General features: G+C 40.5%; 1 protein-coding gene and 1 non-coding gene across 3 annotated transcripts in view; one reads left to right on the top strand and one right to left on the bottom strand.

Annotated features, from left to right (window-relative positions):
- Positions 1–19,756, top strand: part of TTLL9 (tubulin tyrosine ligase like 9) — an 86,785-nt gene that overhangs the window by 849 nt on the left and 66,180 nt on the right. For both annotated transcript variants that reach the window (XM_071211630.1, XM_058286864.1), the window contains exons 2-3: positions 1,096–1,340; positions 12,795–12,955. Coding sequence is in view for 1 of the 2 variants with exons in the window: in XM_058286864.1 (XP_058142847.1) it covers positions 1,112–1,340; positions 12,795–12,955 (390 nt within the window). In the remaining variant the exon portion in view is untranslated. The remainder of the gene's footprint in view (positions 1–1,095; positions 1,341–12,794; positions 12,956–19,756) is intronic.
- On the bottom strand, positions 13,712–13,840 carry LOC111765490 (small nucleolar RNA SNORA31). Its single transcript, XR_002797810.1, has one exon. It is a non-coding gene; the product is annotated as a small nucleolar RNA SNORA31 (small nucleolar RNA).

Here is a 19,756-nt window from a genome sequence, read left to right on the forward strand (position 1 = left end):
GCAGGACAAGGAGAGTTGACTGAGCCTGTTGGAAATGCAGTGACCAGAGAAAAATAAAACTTTTGTGTTTCTTCCTTCCTTCCTCAAGATCACAGTTATATGGGCTGCCTGTCTTAGCTCTCTCTGCGCCCAGGGTTGTCATAACAACCAAATTACTCAACAAATGCTTACTGAGCACCTACTATATGCTAGGTACTTAGGATACAATACTGGACAAAGCAGAAATAGCTCCTTTGCACTTTGCGGGCTTACAGTCTACACCAGCACTGCCTAATAGAAATACAAGGCTAGCCACATCTGTAATTTAAAATTTTCTAGAAGCCACCCTAAAAAAAAGTAAAAAAGAAATGTTAATTGTTAATAATATTTTTATTTAACCCAATATATCCCCAATATTATCATTTCAACACGTAATCAATATTTTAAAATTTTTAATATTTTTACATTCTTTTTATTGCATGAAGTCTTCAAAATCTGGTGTGTATTTTACACTTACTGTACATCTCAATTCAGACTTAGCCACATTTCAAGGGCTTAATAGTCAGATGTGGCTGGTAGCAGTGTATTGGACAACTCAGGTCTAGAAAGGGAGGCAGACAAAATAATCAAACAGACAAAGCATTTAAAAGGAAACAAAGGAGTCTTGGGAGGGTGCAAGGAAAATCTCTCTGAATAGGTGACATTTGAGCCAAGACCCGATATAGAAGAAGAAGAAGCCAGCTTGGTAGGTTGAATTTGTACCCCAGAAAAACATGTTCATACTCTTAATCCCATTCCTGTGGGTGTGAATCCATTGTAAATAGGAACATCTGAAGATGTTATCTTCAGTTAAGGTGTGGCCAACCAGGACAGTTTGAAGCTTTTTGTGGACCCTAGAAAAGGTCAGGTTCTTGGAGCTAATCTGTTTCCTGTGGTGTGGGACTCTTTGATTGGGTTGGATCGGTTTGATTGTATTGCTTCAGTGGGATGTGACCCAGGGTGGGTGTGATGGTTAGCCTCATGTGTCAACTCAGCCAGGTGACAGTGCCCAGATGTTTGGTCAAGCAAGCACTGGGCTAACTAATGCAAGGACATTTTGTGAACTTTAATCATCAGAGAGTTGACTGCACCTATGGCTTATTACATCTACAATCAACTGAGGAGATTGCCTTCAGCAATGAGTGACATCTCATCCAATCAGTTGAAGGCCTTTCAAGGAGAATGGATTTCAGTATTCAGAGAGAGAATTCCCATCTCTACTCCAGGCAGCCGGCGTCTGGAGGGAAACTCAAGGACCTTCTCCGGTGTCCTGGCTTGCAGCATGCCCTATGGAATTTGGACTCATGCATCCCCATGGTCATGTGAGATAATTTTAAAAATCTGATACTTTTTACAGATATCTCCTGTTGGTTCTGTTTTCTTAGAGAATCCTGACTAATATAGTGAGTCCTTTATAAAGGGAGAACTACAAGCAGAGACACACAGTGTAAAAGCGGTAGAGACAGAGACACCCTGAGAGACTGGGAGAGACGAGGCCCACAGGCCAAGGGAGGGATGAGCCGTATGCTGATTGCCCACGGGGCAGAAGTAAGCCTAGAGGAGGCGGATACCTGGACCAGCAGAACTGCCACTGTCTTGCCACGTGGTAGGAGTCCAGGATTGCCAGTAACCAACTATGGGTGAGACAGCATCTCTGATGATGACTTGATTTGGACATTTTCACAGCATCAGAACTGTAAGCTTTTAACCTAATAAATGCCCGTTATAAAAGCCACCCCACTTCTGGTATTTTGCTCCCAGTGTCTTTTAGCAAAGTAAGGCACAGACCAAATCTGGATGGGTCTTAATCCTATCACTGGAGGTCTTTGAAAGAGAAAGGTGGGGGGTGGGGGTGGGGGGAGGTGCGGGTGGGGGGGTCAGCTGGAAGCAGGAAGTCAGTGAGGAGCTATTAAGAGAAAGGAGAGGATATCACCATGTGATGGGAAAGCCCGGGAACCTCAGGATTTCCAGCCAGCTAGACTGCTATGGAGCCCCAGAGGAAGCAAGCCTTCTAGCTCGGAAATGCGAGCCAATAAATTCCTGTTGTTAGGCCAATTCATTGTGTTATTTGTTTAGAGCCTGGAAACTAAGACACCAGCTCTTTAAAGAGTGGAGAGAACCAGGCAGGAGGAACGGCATGGGCAAAAGTCCTGAGGTGGGAAAAGCTTGGCCTCTGTGAAGAGTTGGTGGGACTGGAGTGAAAGGACCCAAGGGGTGGTAAGACATGAGGCTAAAGAGGAGACTGGGGGCTGAGCACTGAGGAGCAGGTATGACCATGACGGGGAATTTAGGTTTTTCTTCTCCATATGATTGAAAGCCAATGGTAAAAATTTAACCAGGGAAGCCAGACCATCTGATTTACATTGTAATTTCATCAGTTTGGCCCCTCTCTGGAGTATGGATTAGAGGAATAAAGCAGGCAAGTCACTATCTGGGAAGTGCAGCTGACAGGACCTGCAGATAGTCTGGATGTGGGAAAAGGAAGGAATTCTAGTAAGACTCCCAGTTTTCCCTGCCTTGCAAACACTTTCTGTGCTACAGAAATGAAAGCAGAGTTATCCATCCGTTCAACAAATGTTTATTGGGCACCACAGCATACATGCAAAATTGCCCCTAAAATATGCTGATGTCTGACTTGAATTTCCAGAATGTTCCACCCCATGGATGGCACAAATAAAATGCTAGATTAAGGTGCCTGGAGACTAGTCCCTAGTCATGGCCCTGGCCATGATCTTAGACAGGCAACTGTGTGTCCCTGGGTCTGTTTCTCCATCAATAAAGGAGCAATTTAATTATAATTGTCCTTTGGTTAGTGGAGGAATGATCAAATCACATGTATGGAAGAACTCTGTCAGGGTCAAAGCCCTGGAAAAAACAGATACGGTTATTTAACACACGTTTAATATCTATGCACTATTCAGCCTTTGAAAGTGTTAGGTGTCACAAAACCAGATTTACTGTAAATTAATTATAAACTGCTGTATAAAACCAACGCTAGGAACATGCTAAAAATGCAGGTCTGTCCTTGTCATTCCTTACTTAAACCCCTTCAGTGACTCACTGTAGTTGACAAAATAATGGCACTCCAAATACATCCATGTTCTAATTCCTGGAAACTGTGAATATGTTTTATTACATGGGAAGAGGGAATTAAGGTTGCAGCTGACCTTGTGTTGGGGGGGGATTATCTTAGATCACCTGGGTGGGCCCATTGTAATCACAGGGATCCTTATAAATCAAAGTGGGAGGAGGGAGAGTCAGAGTCAGAGAAGGAGATGTGACAGTGGAAGCAGAAAGTAAGTGGTGCAGTGAGTCTCTCTGAAAATCTAAGGGGACCATGAACCAAGGAATGTGGCCAGATTCTAAAAGCTGGAAAAGACAAGGAAACAGATTCTCCCTTAGGGTCTCCAGAAGGCACACAGCCCTGCCAACACCTTGATTTTAGTCCACTGAGATCCATTGTGAACTTCTGAACTTTAGAACTATAAGATAATAAATTTGTGTTGTTATAAGTTTGTGGCAATTTGTTATAGCAGCAGTAGGAAACTAATACACTCACTGATGCACTTAGGAAAAAGTCCAACCTTTTTAGCAAAGCACATGAGGGGGGGTGCAGGGCCTGTACGTCATCAATGGGATTAAATGAGAGGACATATTTAAAGTGCCAAGCAGAGAGACTGGTACACACTAAGGGCTTAATAAAGTATATCATTATTATTATCACAGAACACTTGGCAGGGAGTTAGGAGGTCTGGGTTCTACTCCCCTCATTGGGGTTCTGTTTCCACATTTGTAAAAAAGGAAAGAAACAAAAACAGGTTTGACTTCTGGGAAGATGGAGGATTAGAGAGGCAGAGGGCTTACTTCTCTCCCAGAAAAATAGCTAGGGGACAAGAAGAAACTACCTGGAAAACTGTTCTAGGGCTTAGGACACCAGGGAAAGGCTAGACACCACCCAGAAGAGAGGAGTGAAGGAAAGGAGTCTTGGCTTGCTGGAAAAATTCTGTGAGCAAAGCTGCAGTAGCAGCTGCTGGCACCCACCCCCCCACCTTTGGAGTAAACAGCTCTGGGTACTTTGGCTCTTAGCTGGTGGCTAAAGGGGGAGGGAGGGACACAGCCTACAGCAAATTCACGTTTGGCCAGCGAATTTGGTCTGCTGCATTGGAGCAAGCTTGTACTTCCAGGCCGGATGGGGCTGCTACATTGTTTGCCCTGAAAGTCTCCAGGGAACTAAAGATAATTTGCCTTTTCAAACACCCTCCCTGCTGCCCTGGGGTGTTTGCTGAGGATGAAGAGGAGGAAGGGTACAAATGGCCACGGAGAAGAGCAGCTTCTGAGAGTTTATTTGCTAGGCTTGGCGGCTCTGAGGACATTGCTTCTGCAAAGTCCACCAGGGCAGGGTGAACCAGATTACTGGGGATTCATCCCCACCCCACCCCACCCAGCACCTGGGGCTGAGACGTCTGTCAAAGAGTGTCATCTGTTGGCAGAACAGGAAAATGCATGCAAAGAAGGAAAAATACAGTAAGAAATAAATAAAAGAGGCAACTGGTGCCTTTACTGCCCCCCTCTCCAGGGGCAAGGAAACTTCCCATTACTGGGTCCTTAGCCCTGGTTTGAGCAGTTAAACAGGAGCAATCGAAGAACAATGGTTGAACCAGGAATCGAAGAACTGTTTTAGCACACAGCTAATTTGACAGTCAATTCCTAGGCAAGAGAGACAAACTGAACATCAGTAAACTCAGGGTTGTAAACAGATGCTTAGACATCAGCAAAAAATTACAAGCCATCTTAAGAAAAAGGAATATATGACTCAGGCAAGGAACAAATCAAAGCTCCAGATGAGACACAAGACTTGAAACAACTAATCAATGATGTTCATACAAATCTCCTAAATCAAATCATGGAGTTGAAAGACAACATGGCTAAAGAAATAAAAGAGATTAAGAAGTCATTGTAGGGAAGCAGATGTGGCTCAAGTGATAGGGCTTCCACCTACCATATAGGAAGACCGGGTTTGATTCCTGGGGCCTCCTGGTGAAAAAGAAGAGAAAGCATGCCTGCGTGGTGAGCCAGTGCCCGCGTGGTGAGCCCAGTGCCTGTGCAGTAAACCAAATGTCTGCACAGTGAGCTGAGTGCCCATGCGAGTACCTGCGTGGCGAGCTGAGTACATGAGCAGGTGAGTCACGGGCAAGATGATGATGCAAAAAAAGAGAGATGAAGGGAAGAGTCAAGTTGAAGCACAGCAGAAACCAGGAATGAGGTGGTGCAACTCATAGGGAACCTCTCTCCACATCAGAGGTCCCCAGGATTGAATCCTGGTGAATCCTAGAGGAGAAAGACTAGAAGAGAAGACGGAGGGGGGGGGAAGATATATACAGAATATCACACAGCAAATGGACACAGCAAAAACAGCAAGGTGGGGGAGGGGGAGGAGAGGGGAAGAGGGAAAATAAATACATAAATAAATCTTTTTTAAAAAAGAAGTCACTGTAAGAGCACAAAGAAAAATATGAAACCTTGTATAGAAAAATAACAGAGCTTATAGGGAATGAAAGACATAATAAGTGAGATTAAAGATAACAACAGGAAAAAATACAATAGAGGCATACAACAGCAGATTTGAAATTACAAGGAAGAATTGGTGACATAGAGGACAGAACAGCTGGAAATGAAAAGAGAGAAGAACAAAGAAAGAAGAATGGAAAAAAATTGAACAGGGGCTCAGGGAGTTGAATGATAGCACGAGTTATGGGAGTTTCGGAAGGAGAAGAGAACAGAAAAGGGGCAGAACGAGTATTTGGGGAAATAATGGCCCAAAATTTCCCAACTCTCATGAAAGACATGAATATACACGTTTAGGAAGCACAGTGGGCTCCAATCAGAATAAATCCAAATAGACCTACCCCAAGACACATACCAGTCAGAATGCCAAATGCCAAAGATAAAGAGAAAATTCTGAAAGTAGCAAGGGAAAAGTGAAATATCACATACAAGGGATGTCCAGTAAGACTTAATGCGGATTTCTCTTCAGAAACCATGGAGGTGAGAAGACAGTGGTATGATATAATTAGGGTACTGAAAGAGAAAAACTGCCAGCCAAGAATTCTTTATTCTGCAAACCTGTCCTCAAATATGACGGTGAGTTTAAAATATTCACAGATAAACAGAAACTCAGAGAGTTCATAACAAAAATCTAGCTCTGTAGGAAACACTTAAAGGAGTTCCGCAGCCAGAAAAAAAAAAAATACAAGAGAGAAGCTTAGAGGAGAGTATAGAAGTGAAGACTATCAGAAATGGTGACTAAAAGGGTAAAAGATGGACAAAAATAATATATGACAAATTTGTCATTTTATCCTTTGGCTTTTATGCCAAAGCCAAAGGATAAAATGGTTGAAGTAATGCCTTTATAGTAATAACATTGCATGGTAATGGATTAAATTCTCTAATCTAAAGACATAGGCTGACAAAATGGATAAGAAAACAAGCCATCCATATGCTGTCTGCAGGAGACTCACCTTAGGCCCAAGGATGCAAATATATTTCACAAAGTAAAGGTGGAAAAAGGTATTTCAGGCTAACAGTAACCAAAAGAGAGCAGGAGTAGTTATACTGGTATCAGACAATGACTTTAAATACAAAAAAGTGATAAAAGATGCTGAAGGTAGTTATATATTAATAATCATTTTTAAAAGGACAATCCACCAGAAAGTACTAACAATCATAAATATCTATATACCTAACAAGGGTGCCCCAAAATATATGAGGCAAACTCTGGCAAAACTGAGAGGAGAAACAGATGTCTCCACAATAATAGTTGGAGACTTCCACATATCCCTACATCAATAGAACAACTAGACAGAAGATCTAGAAGTAAACAGAGAACTTGAACAATATGATAAAAGATCTGTACCTGAGAGACATAGATAGAACACTGCCCTCCAAATCAGTAGGTTATACATTCTTCTCAAGTGCTCAGGGATCTTTCTCCAGGATAGACCACATGTTGGGCCACAAAACAGTTCTCAATAAATTTAAGAAGATTGAAATTATACAAAGCACCTTTTCTGATCATATTGAAGCTGGAAATCAATAATAGGTGGGAAAGAGGAAAATTCACAAATGTATGGAGGCTAAACAACACACTCCTAAACTATCAGTGGGTCAAAGAAGAAGTTGCAAGAGAAATTAGTAGATATCTTGAGACAAATGAAAATGAGAACACAACTTAACAAAACTTACGGGGTACAGCAAAAGCAGTGCTGAGAGGGAAATGTATAGCCCCAAAACCCTATATTAAAAAAGAAGAAAAAGGGAGCTGAGGTGGCTCAAGCATTGGGCACCTCTCTCCCACATAGGGGGGTCCCGGGTTTGGTTCCTGGTGCCTCCTAAAGAGAAGGTGAGGGAAGCAGTTGTGGCTCAACTGATAGAGCATCCACCTACCATATGGAGGGTCCAGGGTTTGATACCCAGGACCTCCTAACCCGTGTGGTGAGCTGGTCCATGCGCAGTGCTGCTGCGCACAAGGAGTACCCTGCCATGCAAGGGTGTCCCCTGCGTAGTGGTGCCCCACGCACAAGGAGTGCACCCCACAGGGAGAGGCAGCCAGGGGAAAAATGCACAGCCCCACCCAGGAGTGGCGCTGCACACATGGAGAGCTGACATTAGCAAGATGACGCAACCAAAAAAGCGACAGTTTCCCGGTGTTGCATAACAAGAATGCAAGCAGACACAGAAGAATACACAGTGAATGGACACAGAGAGCAGACAGCAGGAGGGGAGGGGAGAGAAATAAATAAAATAAATCTTTAAAAAAAAAGAGAGAAGACAAGCAGACATAGAGAGCACACAAATGGACACAGAGCAGACAGTGACCATAAATAATGGGGAGGAGGCAATAAATAAAAAGAGTTTTTTTTAAAAAAGAAGAAAAAACTAAAATCAAAGACCTAACTGAACACCTGAAGAAACTAGAAAAAGAACAGCAAACCAATCCCAAAGCAAACAGAAAGAAAGAAATAACAAAGATTAGAACAGAAATAAATGAAATTGAGAACAAATAACAGAGAAAATAAAACCAAAAGCTGTTTCTTTGAGAAGATCAATAAAATCAACAAAACCTTAGCTAGACTAACAGAGTAAAAAAAGAAAGAGGCAAATAAATAAAATTAGGAACAAAAGGGGGAACAGGGATATTACAACTGACCCCACAGAAATAAAAAAGACCATAAGAGGGTATTATGAGAAACTGTATGCCAACAAATTAGACAATCTAGATGAAATGGAAAAATTCCTAGAAATGCACAAACTACCTACACTGGCTCTACAAGAAATATGGGAACTTAACAAACAAATCACAAGTAAAGAGAATGAATCCATCATCAAAAATCTCCCAAGAAAGAAAAGTCCAGGCCCAGATGGCTTCACAGGTGAATTCTATCAAGCATTTTGAAAATAATTAACACCGATCCTGTTTAAACTCTTCCAAAAAATTGAAAAGGAGGGAAAATTACCCAATACATTTTATGATGCTAACATCACCTTAATACCAAAGCCAGATAAAGACACTACAAGAAAAGAAAATTACAGACCAATCTCTCTAATGAACATAGGTGCAAAAATTCTCAACAAAATACTTGCAAATCAAATCCAATAGCATATTAAAAGAATTATACACCATGATCAAGTGGGTTTTTTTTTTTTTAAGATTTATTTATTTATTCCCCCCCCCCTCCCCTGGTTGTCTCTTCTCTGTGTCTATTTGCTGCGTCTTGTTTCTTTGTCCGCTTCTGCTGTCGTCAGCAGCACGGGAAGTGTGGGCGGTGCCATTCCTGGGCAGGCTGCATTTTCTTTCGCGCTGGGCGGCTCTCCTCACAGGCGCGCCTTGCGCGTGGGGTTCCCCTACGCGGGGGACACCCCTGCATGGCAGGGCACTCCTTGCGCGCATCAGCACTGCGCATGGGCCAGCTCCACACGGGTCAAGGAGGCCTGGGGCTTGAACCGCGGACCTCCCATGTGGTAGACGGACGCCCTAACCACTGGGCCAAGTCCGTTTCCCAGGTTTTATTCCTTATATGCAAGGGTGGTTCAACATAAGAAAATCAATGAACATAATACACCACCTTAACAAACTGAAGAAAAACAAACACATGATCACCTCGATTGATACAGAAAAAACGTTCAACAAAATCCAGCATCCTTTTGATAAAAACACTTCAAAAGATAGCTATAGAAGGAAAGTTCCTTAACATAATAAAGGGCATATAGGAAAATCCTACAGCCAACATCATATTCAATGGGGAGAGGTTGAAAGCTTTTCCTCTAAGATCAGGGACAAGACAAAGTTGCCCACTATCATTACTGTTATTCAACATTGTGCTAGAAGTTCTAGCTAGAGCAAGTAGGCAAAAAAATAAATAAATAAAAGACATTAAAATTGGAAAAGAGGAAGTAAAACTCTCACTATTCACAGATGACATGATCTTATATTTAGAAAATTCTAAAATATCTACAACAGTTATTAGAGCTAATAAATGAGTTCAGCAAAGTGACAGGATACAGGATCAACACATAAAAATCAGTAGCATTTCTACACACTAGTACTTAGCAAGCTGAGGAGGAAATCAATTAAAAAAATTCCAATTACAGTAGCAATAAAAAGATTCAAATGTCCAGGAATTAATTTAACCAAGAATGTAAAGCATAGTGGCATTATTCACAATCGTCAAAGGATGGAAACAATCCAAGTGTCCATCAAATGATGAATGGATAAACAAAATATGGTGTATATATATTATATATATGATGGAATACTATGCTGCTGTAAGAAAAAAATGAAATTAGGACACATACGATAACATGGATGAACCTTGAAGACATTACGCTGAGTGAAATGAACCAGACACAAAAGGAAAAATATTGCACGGTCTCACTAATATTAACTAAATATAAAGATTAAACTCATGGAGAAAAAATATCATTCAATATCACTAGCTATTAGGGAAATGCAAATCAAAACAACAATGAGATATCTCACACCATGTAGAACAGTCATTATTAAAAAAACAGAAAACAGTAAGTGTAGGAGAGGATGTGGAGAAATAGGAACACTCCTTCATGTTGGTGGGAATGTAAAACTGTGCAGCCTCTGTGGAAAACAATTTGGCAGTACTCAGGAAGCTAAATATAGAACTGCCATGTGATCCAGCAGTTCCTCTACAAGGAATAGATCTAGAAGAACTGAAAACTGTGATGTGAACAGACATTTGCACACCAATGTTCACAGTGGCATTATTCACAAATGCCCAAAACTACAAAACACAATTGTAGAAAACTACAAAACACTGCTAAAAGAAATCAAAGAAGACCTAAACAAATGGAAGGACATTCCATGTTCATGAATTGGAAGGCTAAACTTCGTGAAGATGTCAATTCTACTGATTTATAGATTCAACACAATACCAATAAAAATTTCAACAACCTACTTTACAGAATAGAAAAGTCAATTACCAAATTTATTTGGAAAGGTAAGGGGTCCCGAATAACCAAAAATGTCCTAAAAATAACAGCGAAGTCAGAGGACTCATGCTTCTTGACCTTGGAGTGTATTATAAAGCTACAGTGGTCAAAATAGCATGGTATTGTCATAAAGATAAACATATTGATCAATGGAATCGAATTGGGAGTTCAGAAATAGACAGGCTGTACTGTTTTTCACATGGCACTCCTTGCATGCATCAGCTCTGCGTGTGGGCCAGCTTACCACATGGGTCAGGAGGCCCTGGGTTTGAACCCTGGACCTCCCATATGGTAGGTGGACGCCCTATCAGTTGAGCCAAATCCACTTCCCAATAAACTTTTTAAATAATAAAAAAAAGGCTTGGCAGCCTGATCTCTTCCCTCCTATATACTCTTTTCTGATCACTGATGTGCATTCCTTTCCTCAAACATGCTTCACTCTCTCTGATTTCCAACTTTGCACATGCTGTTCCCTTTGGCTGGAATGCTCTTCACCATCTCCTTTTCCAGGCTAACTCCCATTTCCTCCTGGAAATCTCTGCCAACCCCAATTAGACTTAGTTAGACCTCACTGTTATGCATTCCCAAGCATGCCAAATTTCCTTATTGCGGTACTACTGATCTTCTTTTATCACCATGGTTTGTGTGTTTTTCATTTGGGAAAAGAATCTTAAATCCAGATAAGAATATTTGCTTCAGCTTTGTTGTTTACATAAAGCAAAACATTTCAAATAAATGTGAAGCAGTCCACATTCCCTTTCCTCTCCTGACTTCCTCATTCTCTCACCAGAGACAGCCACTATTAGGAAGGTGGTGTACACCTTCCCAGGCTGTGTTTTTAAACTCTTATACCTACATACCTACAAGTGATATGGAATATACTTTTGTGTGTGTGATTATAATGAACAAAAACTATAACCTTAAAAACCCATTTATCATTCTATAGCTTTTATTCACTCAACATTAATTTTGGGGATTTTTTCCATGTTGATATAGATCTGAATCATTTTTATTGCTGTACAGCAATGTATATCCCATTATCCCATTTTATTTATCTCCCTCCTAATGGACATTTAGATTGTTTATAATATTTTTCACTACTATGAAGAATATTGCAAAAAACATCCTTATAGATATAACATTTGCATAGGTGCAAGTATTTCTTTAGGGAGGGTTGTCACCTTGTACATTATTAGCTGCAAAATGAAAGGCACTCCTTGAGGTTGTGCAGAGTACAACCTGCGCAGCTGTATTTTGGTGGGATTATAGGGTATTTATCTAGTAGTGAAATGACTGGATTGTAAGGTGTGTGCATATCTAACTTTACTAGATATTGCCAAATTGCCTTCCAAAGTATGTGTATTGACAGCATATAAAGGTCCCTGTTTCCCCACACCCTCATTAGCACTTGGGACTGATATGTTTTTATTTTTGTCTAGCCGATGTATTTAAAGAGCATATTGTAGTTGTTTTAATTTACATTTCTCAATTTGCTGACTGGCCATTTGTGTTTATTCTGCTGAAAATTCCCTATTCATATACTTTGCCTATTTTTTCTTTTCCTTTTTCTTTGAGGGGAAGTCATCTTTATCTTAATGGTTTGTGGGAGTTCTTTGGACATTTGTCCTTTGCTATATATGTTACAGATAATTCCTCCCAGTCTGTAACTTGTCTTTTAATAAAATTTATAATGCCTTTTGTTATATGGGAGTTTAAATTTTGAGGTAGTCATACATACTATTTTTTCTTTATGAATTGTGCTTTATTATTGCTCAGCTAAGAAATCCTTACCCATCCTGATATCATAAAAATACTGTATTTTTATTTTTCTAATAGTCTGAAATCTTCATTTTCATATTTAGTCTTTAATCCACATGAATTGGGCATCTATTTTTCACTCCTATGGAAAGCCAGTTTCTTGGCGCCATTAACTGAGTCCTCCATCCTTTCTTTGATTTATGAAACCACCTCTATCATACAGTAAGTTCACACACACCTCTGAATCTTTTTCTAGATTTCTGTGACAGTTTGAATTTTGTGAATCCCAGAAAAAGATTATGTCTTTGAATTAATCCCTTCCTGTGGATGTGAGACCCTTTGACTGGACTATGGCAGTGAGGCATGACTCAGGTTGAGTCTCTGCCCTCTTGCTGGGTTTTATATAGACTGAGGCACAGGAAAGGGACAGACACAGAGGAAAAGGAAGCTACCATGTTTGATATTTTAATTGAGAGAAAGGACTCCAGGTTTGCCCACAGATGCAGAAAAGCAAAGAAGCCCTGAGAGACCAAGAGAGGAGGCCTGGAAAGAGACAAGTCCTATGCCAGGTTGCCCACAGCTGAACTTCGGGAGATTCTGGAATGGAAGGCAAGAGGTCAGCAGCCACCTTCACCACGAGGCAAGATCCCTGAATCAAAAGGTGAGAAAGTACCTTTGATGGTGCCCTGATTTGAACATTTCATGGCTTCATAAATGTAAGCTTTCACTCGAAATAAATAAATCCCCTTTATAAAAGCCAATACATTTCTGGCACTTTGCAGCCCTCTGGCAAACTAAAACAGCTTCCCATTTTATTCCTTTGATATTTGTCTCCCCCTGCATCATAATGGCACTCAATAGGCAGAACACAACATACACTTTGTTCTTTTGGTTTAACAAGGTCCACCAAAATCCTGACTGGTTTTGGGTAAAATATACATTTTTATATATGTCTTCCCATCTACGAACATACTATATCCCTCCATTTATACAAGCCTTCTTCTATGCTCTTCAGTAATGTTTTGTAATTTTCTCCATGAGAATATAAACTCCATAAGGGCAGATCCTTTGTTGGTTTGTTCACTGCTGTGTCTCCAGAGTCAAGAATAAGACATGGCATGACAAATAGAGAACAGATGCTTAATAAGTATTTGTTATTTAACAAAATGTCTTGAATATATTTTATTAGCTCTATTCATAGAAATACGAATTTTGTTGCTATAAATTTTTCTTTATAGTTCCTAAACAACTATGCTTGGTAAATAGTAATCTTCTTGATATTTTGTGGGTTTTTTAAAACTCTGATTTGTTCTAATAGTCTTTCTGTAGATTCTCTTGGATTTTAAAAATTTATTCAGTTTAAAAGTTTATTTATGAGTTGCATAGATTATTTCCTCTTTCTCATGTTTTTAGAATATCCTGTATTCCCTCATTCAATGTTGGCTGCCACAATTAGACAGAAAATGAGAGGACCTTCTTTTTCTTGCATCGGTAGTGGTAACTTTAGCAGCAGACATTAACTGCTCCAGGTCTGTCAGAGATGCATTTCTCGTGGATTTTTTAATGCATACAATTCTGGCAGACATGTGCTCAGAAGGAGGAAAGAACGGATATTGTGTGGGAAACTGGCAGCATCTCCCGCATTGCTTCTGTGCAAGGCTCGAGGAGCCAGGTACTCTGATTCTGGCAGGTAAAGCACAATTTATGGACCTCAGTTCAGTCAACTATATGCTCTCACCCAAAAGTACTTTGAGGTATAGTGGAGCAGGGATCAGTTAAGAATTCATTTTGTTTGCACCAGCACTAGTAGTGGTTGGTATCTATTAAGCAGAGGTGCTAGTGCAAGCAAGGGCATCCATTGTCTGGTGTCATTCGCAGCAATTATGCCAGTAGTGGTGTCCAATGTCCAGGATGGTTAGCAAGAGCATCTCAAACAGACTTTCTGTGAGTCATGATTGGACTGTAGTTTTGATCAGCTAGACTCCCTCCATTCCTGCTCCATCTTTAACTTGATTCTCCAGGCTTCCTATCAACTTGGTGACTCATCCGATATCCCCCCAATGAATTCCATTTCTATCTTAGTTAACCAGACATGGTTTCTGTTGTTTGTAACTAGGAACTCTGAAAAGTACATCACTAACGCCATTTGCAACTAACTTTATCTCCTCCTTTTAAAACTTATACAAATGGTTTGTTTTCATTTCTTATCTTATGCATTGACCAGTACTTCCAGTACAATTTTCAATAGTAGTAAAGATAACAGGCATTCATGCCTTTTTCCTAACTTTATTGACAATGCTTCTAAAATATCAGCAGTAAGCAGAATGTTTGCTGTGGGTTTTTTCCCTCTTTTTATTTTAAAAAAATTGAGGTGTAATAATTTACGTAATAATGAAATGCGTAGATCTTAAGGTTTCAGTTTGGTCTGTTTTGGCAAATGCATATATGCATGTAACTCACATCTCCATCAAGAAACAGAAATTTCTATTACCCCAGAAAGTTCCCTCATGACCTTCCTAACCAGTCCACTAGATAGGGATTTTTATGTCTCTCAGACTTGCAGAGTCATATGATAAGTATATACTTACCTTTACCTTTATATATTATTTGTATAACTTTATATTTAACTTCTATTTAATTATTAAATGTTTTCCAAAGTGGTTGTACCATTTGACATTCCTACCAGTGTGTATGATCATTCTAGCTGTGCCATATCCTTGCCAATATTTGGTGGTGTTCATCTTTTACACTTTAGCTCTTTCAGTAACATCTCGCTGTCGTTTTTTTGTTTTGTTTTGTTTCTTACCATATTATACCTACATACATACTTTTTTCCCGATTTCTTTATTTATTTATTTATCTCCCCTTCCCCCCTCACCCCGGTTGTCTGTTCTGTGTCTATTTGCTGCGTCGTCTTCTTTGTCCGCTTCTGCTGTTGTCAGCAGCACGGGAATCGGTTTCTTTTTGTTGCGTCATCTTGTTGTGTCAGCTCTCCATGTGTGCGGTGCCATTCCTGGGCAGGCTGCACTTTCCTTTGTGCTGGGCAGCTCTCCTTACGGGGCGCACTCCCTGCGTGTGGGGCTCCCCTACGCCGGGGACACCCTGCGTGGTGCGGCACTCCTAGCATGCAGCAGCACTGTGCATGAGCCAGCTCTGCAGGGGTCAGGGAGGCCTGGGATTTGAACCGCGGACCTCCCATGTGGGGAACGGATGCCCTAACCACTGGGCCAAGTCCGCTTCCCTGTGCCTTTAGTATTTAAAGCAGGTTGTACTCTATGATGGGTGAGTTTTCCAGTTGAGTCCTTTGCAAGTGTAGTGCCCAGGCCTAGGAGGAGAGTTAGAGAGGATAGGAGGCACTCTGCACCAGAGGAGCTCTCTTTTTACCTATACTACATACTGGGAGTCTGTGCAAGATTAAAAAAAAAAAAGTTTTGGGGGAGTGGTTGTGGCGCAAGCAGCTGAGTGCCTGCCTCCCACACAGGAGGTCCCAGGTTCGGGTCCCAGTGCCTCCTGAAAAAAACAAAAACAAACACAAGCAAAACAAAGGAGAAAACCAACTCAGGGAAGCTGATGTGGCTCAGTGGTTGAGTACCGGCTTCCCACCTATGATGTCTGGGTTCAATCCCCAGCCCCTGGTACCTAAAAAAAAAGTTTTAATGAAATATAATTCACATATCACAAAATTCACCCGTTTAAAATGTACAATTCAGTAGGTTTTAGTATATTCGGAGTTATACAACCATTACCACTAATTTTACATTTTCTTCACCCAAAAAGAAACCTCAGACCCATTAGCTGTTATTCCCTAGGCCCCTGCCCCCCCACCCCCACCCCGCTCCAACTCCCCCTCCCCCAGCCTTAGGGAACCAGTGATCTACTTCCTGCTTCTACAGATTTGCCTATTCTGGACATTTTATATAAATAGAAACATACCAAACGTGGCCTTTTATGGTTGGCTTCTTTCATTTGTCATAATGTTTTCAAGGTTTATCCATGCTGTGGCATAAATCAGTACTTCATTCCTTTTTATTTTTGAATAATATTCTATTGTATTAATATACAACATTTTATTTATTCATTCATCAGCATTTTGTTTCCTGTGATCCTTTAGTTATTTTTTCTATATTGTGTGAGGAAAATGTCCAGTTTCACTCTTTTGCATGTGCCATATCCAGTTGTCCCACTACCATTTGTTTTATTTTTACTTTTTAAAAAGATTTATTTATTTTACCCTCCCCCTTCATTGTTTGCACTCTGTATCTGCTCTCTGTATGTGTACATTGTGTGCTCTCGTGTCTGCTCATCTTCTTTTAGGAGGCACCGGGACCTGAACCTGGGATCTCCCATGTGGGAAGGAGACGCCCAATCACTTGAGCCACATCCACTCCCTGCTTGTTGGGTCTCTTCATTGTATCTCCTCATTGAGTCAGCTCACCATACCAGCCTCTCTTGCTCATCTTCTTTAGGAGGCACCAGGAACCGAACCCGGGACCTCCCATACGGGAGGTGGGCGCCCAACTGCTTGAGCCACATCTGCTCCCCCAGTACCATTTGTTTTAAAGACTATTTTTATCTCACTGAATTGTCTTGGCATCCTTGTCAAAAATCAAATGATCATAAATGTAAGAGATTATTTCTAGACTCTTAAATTCTGTTCCATTGATCTATGTTTACCCTTTTGCCAATAACACACTGTACTGATTACAGTAGTTTTTTGTTTGTTTGTTTTAAGGTACCAGGGTTAGGGATTGAACCCAGGACCTTGTATGTGGGAAGCCAGTGCTCAACCACTGAGTCGCATCAGCTCCTGATTTGTTTTTTCATTTGTTTGCTTGTTTTTTGTTTCCAGGAGGTACTGAGGACCAAACCTGGAACCTCCCATGTGGGAAGGAGGTGCTCAACTGCTTAGCCACATCCGCTCCCCTACAGTCATTTTTAGTAAATTTGGAAATTGGGAAGTACGAGTGTTCTAATTTGTTCTTAAGATTGTTTTGGCTATCCAGGGTCCTTGCATTTCCATGTAAATTTTAGTCACAGTTTTTCATTTTTTGCAAAAAAGATAGCTATTACTTTGATAGGAGTTGCATTGAATCTGAGACTAATTTGAGAAGTACTGTAATTTTAACAATATTAAGCCTACCGATCCATTACATAGGATGTCTTTTCATTTATTTAATTCTTCTTTATTTCAACGTTTTGTAGTTTTTAGAGTAAAGTCTTGCACTTATTTTGTTAAATTTATTCCTAAGTAGGTACTTTTTTAATGCTATTGTAAATGGAATTGTTTTCTTAATTTCATTTGAGGATTATTCATTGTATGTACAAATACGATTGATTTTTGTATATTGGTCTTGAATCATGCAAACTTGCTGAACCTATTTATTAGTTCTATAGTGTTTTTTTGTGCATTCCATGTACAAAGGTATGTCATCTGAAAAAATGGAAATATTTGAATCCAAATATTTGCATGCAATATGGATGCCTTTCATTTTTTTCCTGCTTAATTGCCATGTCTAGAACCTCATGTACAATTGTTGAATAGAAGTGGCAAGAGTGGATATCCTTGTCTTGTTTTTTATCTTAGGATGAAAGGAATTAGTATTTCACCATTCAGTTATTTTCTAATTTGGAACCATCCTTGCATCCTGACACAAACCCTGTTTGGTTATGGTGTGCAATACACACACTGGTGCTATCAGTATTTATCTAGGATTTTAAAGTAATTTTTATCTAAATTTTTCCTTTCTCATATCATATTAGTTTCCTCTTGCTGCTGTAACAAATTACCACAAACTTGGTGGTTTAAAAAACACACCTTTATTCTCTTACATTTCTCCAGGTCAGAATTCAAAGTTTCAGTGGATTGAAATTAATGTGTTGGTGGGCCCTTCTTCCTCTGGAGGCTTTAGTGGAGAATCATGTCCTTGCCTTGTGCAGCTTCTAGAGCTGCATTCCTTGCATTTCTTGGCTGCTGGCCCCTTCCTTGTTCTTCAAGGTCAGCTGTATAGCATCTTGCTTCAGTCTTTGCTTAGCCTCTGCCTCCCTCTTACAAGGACACTTTTGATTGCATTCAAGACCCACCCAGATAATCCAGGATAATCTCCCCATCTCAAAATCCTTAATATAATCATATCTGCAAATTCCACTTTGTCATTATGTTAGCCAGCCAAAGGGTGCTGATGCAAAGTACCAGAAATCTGTTGGCTTTTATAAAGGGTATTTATTTGGGGTAAGAGCTTATAGTTATAAGGCCCTAAAGAGTTTGATTCAAGATCGGTTTCTCACCGAAGTCAGTTGCCACATGTTGAAGCAAAATGGTTGCCAGTCTCTGAGAGGGTTTAGCCTCCCTCTCTCTCAGCTACAGGCTGGCATAGGGCTTGTTTCTTTCGAGCCTTCTCAGCTGTAGGCTGCAAACTATCAGGTGAATGGCTCATCTCTCTTTCTGGGGCCACAGGACCAAAGTTCTCTCCTCTGCCATGTCTATGGAGTGCTTTCTCTTCCTGTGTGTCTTCTTGAGTAAGTGTCCGTTTATATAGCCCACCAGGGAGGCAGGGACTCAACCCTGAGATACACCCTACTGACGTGGTTGAATCAAAGCCCTAATCTTAATTTCATCAAAGACATCTTAGCTGAATCTAATACAATCAAAGGGAATCACACCCAGATTCCCTTACAAACATAATCCTTCTTTTTGGGATTCATAAATAATATCAAACCATTAAAGGTAATATTCACAGGTTCCAGGATGAGGATTTGGACAAGCCTGGGGGCCACTTTTCAGCGCCCCCATACAGCTTAGTTGGCAGGGCTGATTCCTCCTGTGGTCTCCAGGGGAGAATCCTTGCTTCTTCCAGCTTCGAGGCTACTTGTGGCCCCTTCCTCCATCTCCAAAGTCAGCTGGTAGCATCTTCTCTCTGACTGCCTGCTACTCTCTCTTATAAGAACTCTTGTGATTTTAGCAAACCCAGCTGGATCATCCAGGCTAAGCTCTCCTATCTCAAGATCCTTAATTTAATCACATCAACAAAGTCCCTTTTTACCATGAAAGATAACAGATTCATGCAAATTCTGGAGATTGGGACATGGACATATTAGAAGGGTTATTATTCAGCCTACCACACATACCATTCTTGTTAGGTATGGGTACCAAGGTTATACTAAATTGCAAATAAATGAGTTGGATAGCTTTTGTTCTTTTTCTCTCCTCTTCTATCTTTTTGCATCAACCTATATTCTTTGAAGAGTTGGAAAACTTGTCCAAAATATTATCTGACCTGTTGTCATTTTTAGAAGAAACTTTTTGAGTACAGAAAGGGGCAAAGTAGTGAAGCTCTGTCCAGATTCTCTTTTAGGATTGAAGGATTTATTGCCCCAGCTGCTGAGAGTGCTGCTAGTAGACAGATTTTAGCTATTAGCTCTCTTTGGTAACGGCCTATTCTCAAGGGAGCTGTGTCACCTAAGT

The sequence above is a fragment of the Dasypus novemcinctus genome, chromosome 24 (genome assembly GCF_030445035.2).
Source record: "Dasypus novemcinctus isolate mDasNov1 chromosome 24, mDasNov1.1.hap2, whole genome shotgun sequence".
NCBI lineage: Eukaryota > Metazoa > Chordata > Mammalia > Cingulata > Dasypodidae > Dasypus > Dasypus novemcinctus.